The 8,443-nt window shown below is 51.6% G+C and overlaps 1 protein-coding gene across 1 annotated transcript; it reads right to left on the bottom strand.

Moving 5' to 3' along the window:
- Positions 1–3,048: 3,048 nt before the first annotated feature.
- LOC119104752 (glycine-rich protein-like) lies at positions 3,049–8,089 on the bottom strand. Its single transcript, XM_037228472.1, has 3 exons — positions 8,069–8,089; positions 4,033–4,204; positions 3,049–3,209 (listed from the first exon to the last, which is right to left on the bottom strand). Exons 1-3 carry the CDS (start codon positions 8,087–8,089, stop codon positions 3,049–3,051), a joined length of 354 nt encoding a protein of 117 aa, XP_037084367.1.
- Positions 8,090–8,443: the final 354 nt, after the last annotated feature.

Genomic DNA, 8,443 nt, shown 5'->3' on the forward strand with positions numbered 1-8,443 from the left:
TATCCTATGGCGTGGAGACGCCCTGCTCCACAGTATCCTATGGCGTGGAGACGCTCTGCTCCACAGTGTCCTATGGCGTGGAGACGCTCTGCTCCACAGTGTCCTATGGCGTGGAGACGCGCTAATCTACAGCCTCCTACGCAAAAAGTAACCGGTCCGCTCTCATGTCTACGCCAAAAGAGGAGCGCACTCGTGGTATTGGTCGCCCTGCCGCGTTCGCCGTCACCCGTCACGTGTCCTCAGGTCACTGTCGTCTCAGCTGTATGGCGCGCCTCCGCTGCCTGGCTGCAGTCTACCTCCCTCTGTCAAGGAAGTGTCTTCTGTCCCAGGAGTCGATCGACTGGACCAGCTACGAGCTGACCGACAACTTCGTGATGAAGTGTCACAAGCCTCACCTAGGCGAGTCCGACCGGCTGGAGGGCGTTTCTGGTCACCTGTGCCGCTTTTCCCTTTGGCAAAGTACCTTCCCGAGTTGTTCACCAGCTTCTGATCAGTGCTGACCAGCTGCTGACTAGTGATGACCCCCTGCTGACTAGTGATGACCACCTGCTGACCTGTGATGACCAGGTACTGACAAGTGTTCACCAGCTGCTGACCAGCGATGGCCAGGTACTGACAAATGTTCACCAGCTGCTGACCAGTGCTGACCAGCTGCTGACCAGTGATGACCACCTGCTGACTAGTGATGACCACCTGCTGACCTGTGATGACCAGGTACTGACAAGTGTTTGCCAGCTGCTGACCCGTGCTGACCAGCTGTTGAGCAGCGATGACCATCTGTTGACCAGTGACGACCAGTGATAACCGGTGGTGCCCAGTGGTGATCCGCTTTCCAGCCGCAGCTTGTTTCCCGGCGGATTCATTTGCAGCTGGCTCAACGATGAAGCCACGGTTCAGTTCGATTCATGGCGATGACTGCCGCATTTAATCCCCGCGGTGATCACATTACACGGTTGTCTTTCCAACGACCACTATGTGGCAGTTAGCTGTCCCTCTTCGCCATGCTGTCACCATTGCGACGAGCTGTCATTGTCATGTTAAATTCATTCTTCCAATGGCGTCCTTTGATGTAGTTGGGTTCCTTTGGAGACAATGTTTAAAAGGCGAATTTCTCGTCAGGTATAATGTCATGCTGCACTTCGCTTTCCATTTCCGTACTTAAGGCCATCATGACGACATTACTGTAAGTCGCTCACGTTGACAACAAGGCTACAGTGCACTACCATGTTGTATAACTTTCAACTTCCTTCACTCTCTGTTCCGTTTCCCCTTCTCGTTCACCCTCCCATGTAAAGACATTTACCCCGTGACGGTTCATGGCCATGGACGCCAGCTGAGCGCGTGCCTGCTTCACCCCGGGCAGGTCAGCTTCACCAGGATCTGCACGCCAAGGCCGCTCTGATCTGCGCACCGTGGCCGTTCTGATCTGCACACCGTGACCGCTCTGATCTGGACACCATGGCCGCCCTGATGTGCACACGGTGGCCGCTCTGATCTGCACACCGTGACCGCTCTGATCTGCACACCGTGACCACCCTGATCCCCCCGCCGTGGCTGCTCTGGTCTGCAAACCGTGACCGCTCTGATCTGTACACCGTGACCGCTCTGATCTGGACTACTTCATCGGCCTGATCTGCACACCGTGACCGGCCTGGGTAGCGCGGTCACACGGAGTGAAGCCGAGTGCACCGATGCCCGTAGGCCGACCCCCTCTCGTCTCGGCTACATCTTGACTGGCGACGGTACAGCCAAGTGCACGCCGCGCTAGGCCGCCCCCGGCGACCGCCCTGAGTCAGGACCCGTGGGAAGGGCACCGAGACCGTGCCTGGGAGACCGACGGACGCGGAGGGAGCTTCACGCTCCTGCAAGAGCTGTTGGATAGCGACGGCAACCGCACCCGCGGCGACGCCCTGGACGCCCTCCTGCATCCGCCGCACTCGCTCGCCATGTCACCGACGTGTTTGCACCGCTGGAGGCGAGTAAAGCAGGTGTGGAGGAGCAGCTGGTCGTTGCCGACGAATCCTCTGAGGATGTTGATCATCTTTATTAAACTCTAAGTAAAGGTTAGGCCCTCTTTATATACATATATATATTTGTGAGTGTAAAAACCAGCCACTACACTTCATGCTTTCCCGGTGTTCGTGTTCGTCTAACCGTTTGCCTTCGTCGAGCATTCGTTCGTGCTCGTGTTCGAGATCCACCTATCTAGTTATATGCGCGCGACATATGTTATGTGACGTGACGATGATGTATGATGTGACGTCACGTAACGTGACACGTGTGACGCAGGACATACAACAGTGCGTTGTGGTTGTGGGGCTCAAATTCGCTGACTAGATAAGGAATAGCTGGCAAGGGGCTGACTGTTGGCATGAAGCGTATACCACGTTGGGATCCACGCAGGCATCAGACGCAGCTGAACATGAGAACGGCGGTCTGTTCAAAGTCTGTTCTTTCTTTCGGTCGGAAACCGCTCGAGCGAAGCTTCGTCAAGCACTGTTTCTCTGTATCTGCATAAGCTTATGCAAGCGTAGTCGGAACCGAGAAGATCGCAGATGTGGGTGCCAGCTTGTTTGCCACGCTTCCCGCCAAAAATAGCACGGCCAAGCTCTCTTTAGCACCGTGTATTCATAAATATTCATTCGGCGCGAATAAATACATCCGCAAGGATCCCGAGATTCACATTCAGAGTGATGGTCATTGTTTGGAATGCTCAGCATTGAAACATTCCCGGAACGTTGCGAGTTCAGACGACACCCGTAGCCGTTTTAACAGAACGCCAGATACCTGCAACATGACGGTGCGTCGCTTGCAAGCAGCTGCAGACCTAGTGCACATATTTCGCTGCGTCTAAAAGATATAAGACGGTGTCCAGCGGGGCATATTCCTAGTGCCGCCCGTACATCTTTTACACATGTCTAACCGGACTTTTAAGGTCACTTGATATGTCATTGGATGACGTGTGGTCAAACATCGGCACGCGCCATGACCACATTTGTTGTTCTCCGCAAGACATTCGGTGGTACCTGGCGAGCCACATAGATGTCGCTAGTGGTAGTAGCCGTAGCTCTCCCCGAAGCTGTCGTATCCGCCGTAGTCGTGCCCGTAACCGCCGTAGCTGCTCCCGTGGCCGTAGCTGCTCTTGTGGATGATGACGATGGTCCTGCCACCACGCTTACCACCTTTGTTCCGTCTTCCACCTTTTTTGCCTGCAATTGCGTGCGTAGTGTAATTACGCTAGGTATGTCACCCGCAGCGTAAGTCCATTGGAACTACTGGGTCTTCCTGGAGGGAAAAATACCGTACACTGCACGTATTGACCATGAACACAGTGTCCTAGGCTAACGTTAAGCTGGTTGATAACAAACGGATCAGCATCCACCAACGCAGGGGGATGAAACCCAAATATTTGTTTTTTCCTAAAAGATCGCACATGCAATCCAAGGCATGATCACTAATATCTGCCGTGCAACAGCATAATGTATGTTTTTATACCACAAAATGACAAGGATTCTAAAAAGAAGGGAATTATCCTTTTACCAACGAGCCTCGTTTCGTAACATCTTCAAGGAATCCTTTACGATTCCCATTTCCGCGAATGCCTTGATATTCACCACTACACCTGGATGAACTAAGCTAGGCAACACGCAACAAATGATTACCAAACAACAGCACACAGCATCAAGCTGCCGCCACGCAACCTTGACGATGACATCACCCGTCACTTCTCAGCGGCTAGCAACAAACGTTTTGGTCCGTGTGGCACAATAAACATGGGCTAAAATCCCGCCAGAAATCTGGGGTAATTTTCCCGACAAGGAGGCAATACTGATACTGCGGCATGTACCACGTTAGGTGTTCTATTCACCAGTACTTGACTCCTCTATACGTCGTTTCTGGTAAACGACTCCGGGCTTCTGGAAACTTACGCTCCGTGGCAAAGCATCATCATCAGCGTTGTTTGGCTACGATGCGCAAGCCATCCACTACAGGAGCCGGCATGAATGACTACGCACGTGGCCGGCACCTCACCTCCCCTGCGGTACGAGGGCTGGTAGGTGACGTGGCCATGGCCGTAGGAGTAGTGTGCGTTTCCCTTGGAGCCGTAGTACGTGGTGGGGCCTCCGTAGCCGTGGAAGTAGTTGCGACGGTGCGCGGAGCATGGTGACGTCACAAGAGTTAGCATCACCGCGCATAGCACGACCTGCAAAAGGTGAGGGATGAGTTAGAAAATACGGTGGAGCGGTGCGCGGAGCGTGGTGACGTCACAAGAATTGGCCACGCCGCGCAGAGCACGACCTGCATCAGGTGAGGGATGATATAGAAAATACGGTAGAGCGGTGCGCGGAGCGTGGTGACGTCACAAGAATTGACCTCGCCGCGCAGAGCACGACCTGCATCAGGTGAAGGATGAGTGAGGAAATACAGTCGAGCGATGTGAGAAGCAGCGTGACGTCATGAGCTTCGAGAACGTTGCGAAGGCCTAACTTTTATGATTCTGTCAATGAGCACAGAGCCGTGACGTCATAATTTTATCAACGTTGGACTGGCGACAGCCCACAGCTGGTATAATGATGAACTGGTAAAACTTATGGACTAGGTGAATAGGTATTTGCGTTAAGCGGAGAACCGTGACGTCATGAGTGATCGGAACGGAAAAAACCTGCGACAGGCATGGTTGTAAGTAAGGGATTGGATTCTCATAATTGGGTAGATTGGATCGCTGCGACTTCAGCGAACAATTATCTTCCCCGTCTCCCCACATGTTCATTGTAGCCTTTCATGGGTGAGCCTTCTACGCCCATAGACGCCCTTTTCCCGTACGCCCATACTCATGCCCATATACCCGTACCCGAAACTACCCGCCGCGCGCTCATAAAGGCTTCATCAATTCGCTTGCACGCACCTTATAAATATTCTGCCCTCTCCCCGTTTACTCACGCATTAAAAACAGTCAGGCAGTCTAAAAAAGTTAGTTAAAGAAACACAGCATCATTGTTACGACCAAGATGGTGCCCTCCAGTGATTACGAGTGAACGTGTTTCCATATATTAGACGCCCAATAATTAGGACAAGTCATCATCATTGCTGACAAATTGGGGCCCGTCGCGAGGGCACCCCTCAAAGCTCAAGCAATTTCCACCAAAGGGATGAGCACATATAAGCCGATACCAAGATAGGCAAGTTCCATTTCGTGGACAAATGAATAGACGACGAATGAGGCACATAAGATTCGTGTTCCATTCATTGCTTCAGTTGCGCAAAATCTGGTGAGCTACGCTACGCTTTTTATCGGTGAACCAGGAATGCACTCTTCGCTGCAGATATATTTTGAAGACATTACGTGTAGATGTGATCATCGAGACATTTGAGGGTTTTACGTCAAACAAAAAGTTTATGTGTTAGTTTGCAACCTTTCGCAACTAAAGCTGCACGTATCCTCAGCACATAAACATACGCACGCCCGCCCACCCGCCCGCCCGTCCGCCCGCACGCACGCACACTAGAAACGCTTTGCAATAGCAGAACTCCTTTGGGAGCTTGGAGCAATGTCAAATCATTTAACAGACACTAATGACAGCAATGAAAACAGTGCAAAAATAAAATGAGAAGGACAGTATCCGTTTAAAATAGAAATGTAGAAGTGACAAACGTTAAAGCCATGGCACCCCCGGATCTTGCTGCTACCACAGAACATCTGATCTATCGCAGGATAACCTCCATGTCCACGGCCCGGGCCGAGCAATGGGGATTTTTCTCGCAACGCTGAAGATACCGAAGCACATCCCATAGGAATTGTTTAACTAATCAGGGAATTTCCCCGTTTGGTTTGGGTATATGCAGGGTTTACCTGGCTCCACATAGACATATGTCTACCTTTGTGCAAGTCATTAAACATATGCGCAATGAGCCTGAAGTAAGGTGGCTTCAACATGACCAGCATCACCGTCTTCAGGCCTTCGGCCGCTGACTCTGTAGGCTGCGATGCAAGTTTGGGATTATTTTGGGATTAAATATAATCAAATACATGTAAGGGCAGCAACTGTAACGTCAGATAGACAATCGTTCGGAAGACTCTACTGACGGTTGGTCATAGCGAAACTGCACTAAAAAAGGGAACTTGCATTTTGTGAAATGTAGCAAAACTTTAACGAAGGTTTTGTTTTGCACCGCATTCCTTCCCATGCTCTGGCTCTGCAGGCTGCACCAAGCTGTTGGCAACGCAGGAAGGTGCCGACTTCAAAACGAAAAATCGACAAAGGCACAATGAGAGGACCGATGTAGCTTTCTTAGTTGCCTTTCAACCATCGTAATGCATGAGCCTTCTTAGCTTGGTCAACATATAGAGGCTCTGTAATAGATACAGACCGCATCAGTGCACACTAACATCCAGGGATCAGCTTGGATTTTCTTCTCTTAAACGCTGGCGTGAGGGAGGAGCAAGCTCGGTGAGTACGCCCGGCGTCGATTTCTGATTTTCTACCGGGAGCCATCTATCGTAAAAACGGAGATGTCGTGTCCTAATGGACGGGGGGGGGGAGGGGGCTTCCCCTCGCTTCGCCCCTGCTGGCATACATGAACGTTCTAGCCTGATCGATTCACGTCAATCCTGCGGCATTCCACCTGCTCCGCAGCCAGCCAGCCACATTCTGAGCCCGCCACTGCAGAATGCATCTGCTTTCCATCATGCACAAAAACTGGACGCGTGGTAGCCACCTTGACCGGGTCACCGCACACGCATGTCAAACCTTCTTGGCTGTGACGCAATACCACGCCGATGCCCCCCCCCCCCTCCCCGCCAGATGCTCTTCTGCACAAAGCATCAACGCCTGGACCACGGACTCGTCATGGCCATTACGCGCGTTATCGCTGTAGGAGCAGGCGATGAGGGTTTGTAGATAACAGTGAGTGTTTGTTCATGAAACGTGCTCCGTTACTGCATGCGAAGCCAGGTGCTCCGCGTGCCTTACCGTATACTCTGTTACTGCGTACATATGTGGCGTAACCGCACGTGACAGGTCAGCGCGATTCATTCAATACTGCTGTCGTTTTATAGTCCTGCAAAACGGCCAAAACGTCCCGCTCCCGCAAAAGCCCTGGCATAGCGCAGACTTAACCTCGTTTGACCTAACCTCACTGGGGTACGAGCATCGCAAATCCGCCCGGTGGTTGCACCAATGTCCATTCGTCTTTTGACTAGGAACAGCTGCTACTTGGGGGGACCAAACACTACCTTAATGCTCCAAAAGCGATGACTGTCTCTGACATTGACCTTGACCCGGCGGAACGTCGCCTTACACAGGTCCCCTTTCGCTACCCGTCGCGATCCGTAACAGCGTCTGGAGTGACCCACAAACGAATATCTGCTCTATGACGTCATTTTACCAGAATCTCGCGGTATATGGAAAGTCGATAATTCGGCATGAGGGCTCTGAGCTCGTAATACCGATAAACCAGGACCTGAGGCCTTCCTTTTTATGTAAGTATTTCTGAACGGTTTAGATAAAAACTAGCTTTACGCAAGCGCTGCCGATAAACCAGATCCTGAGGTCTTTATTTTTACGCAAAGTACTTTTAAACGGTTTGGGAATAAAACTAACTTAACACATGCGTTCTTGTGTGAGAAAGCAGGCAAGTTTAATCACATTCACTAACTTCTGGACGGTTACTTAAGATATACTTCCGTGCTTTTCGCCTTATTCCACGCCGAATACCCGGAGAAAGGACATATAGGTGTAATGATATTTCGGCTACATGCCGTTATCAAAGCAATCGCGGGTATTCAACTCAAGATTCAAAAGTACCAAGCTTGAAAATGCATCGCTCAACGGCAATTTTGAATTTTGAATTTACTACCAATACTTGTTTTGAGAGAGACAGATGGCTGAAATATGAAACATCCGTAATTCCTTTCTCCTGACTATTTAACGAGGAATAAGGCTAAAAGTACTGACTGATAAACGTGTGGAATGCTCCTCGCAAATGCACTAAACGGCATCTGGACGGCGTCCTTACTAATGCAAAGCACCATCTGCCGCCACCAATCTCCTCCCGTTTCCATACTCACGGCAAAGTGCACCACGTTCATCTCTGCCCAAGTGCAGCCCGTCCCGGCGCTGAAGGCTTCGAGCACAAAGCCAAAGCCGCTCCTCCGCTGCTCAGCCCGACTGACCCGTTATGTGAGCTCTCCGCCCGCCCAGCGTGAGCTTATATGCGAGATGGCCCGAGGTCAGGCCAGTTTTTGCCTCCGGCCGGGTCAGAGGGCTTGCGTGCGCCTCGAGCACCATGTGGCGCGTTCCATGCAGTACGGCGCGAGAGCGTCCAGAGGTCTTCGAGGGCGGCATGCAGAAGCTAAACGTGCTTCCCGGCTTCGCGATGCACTTGGCCTCCGCGTCTGAGCGGAAGAGAATGGAGTGCTCACAGGGATGACTTGGGGACGGGT

Source organism: Pollicipes pollicipes, unplaced genomic scaffold (genome assembly GCF_011947565.3).
Source record: "Pollicipes pollicipes isolate AB1234 unplaced genomic scaffold, Ppol_2.1 Scaffold_6052;HRSCAF=7182_pilon_pilon_pilon, whole genome shotgun sequence".
Lineage (NCBI taxonomy): Eukaryota > Metazoa > Arthropoda > Thecostraca > Pollicipedomorpha > Pollicipedidae > Pollicipes > Pollicipes pollicipes.

Bases quoted from the DNA above. Each gene is read 5' to 3' on its own strand.
- LOC119104752 (XM_037228472.1), bottom strand. From the start codon at position 8,089: ATGAACGTGGTGCACTTTGCC. The intron at 4,205-8,068 runs GTGAGTATGGAA...CACCTTTTGCAG, and splicing joins TGAACGTGGTGCACTTTGCC to GTCGTGCTATGCGCGGTGAT. The intron at 3,210-4,032 runs GTGAGGTGCCGG...ACGCAATTGCAG, and splicing joins GCCCTCGTACCGCAGGGGAG to GCAAAAAAGGTGGAAGACGG.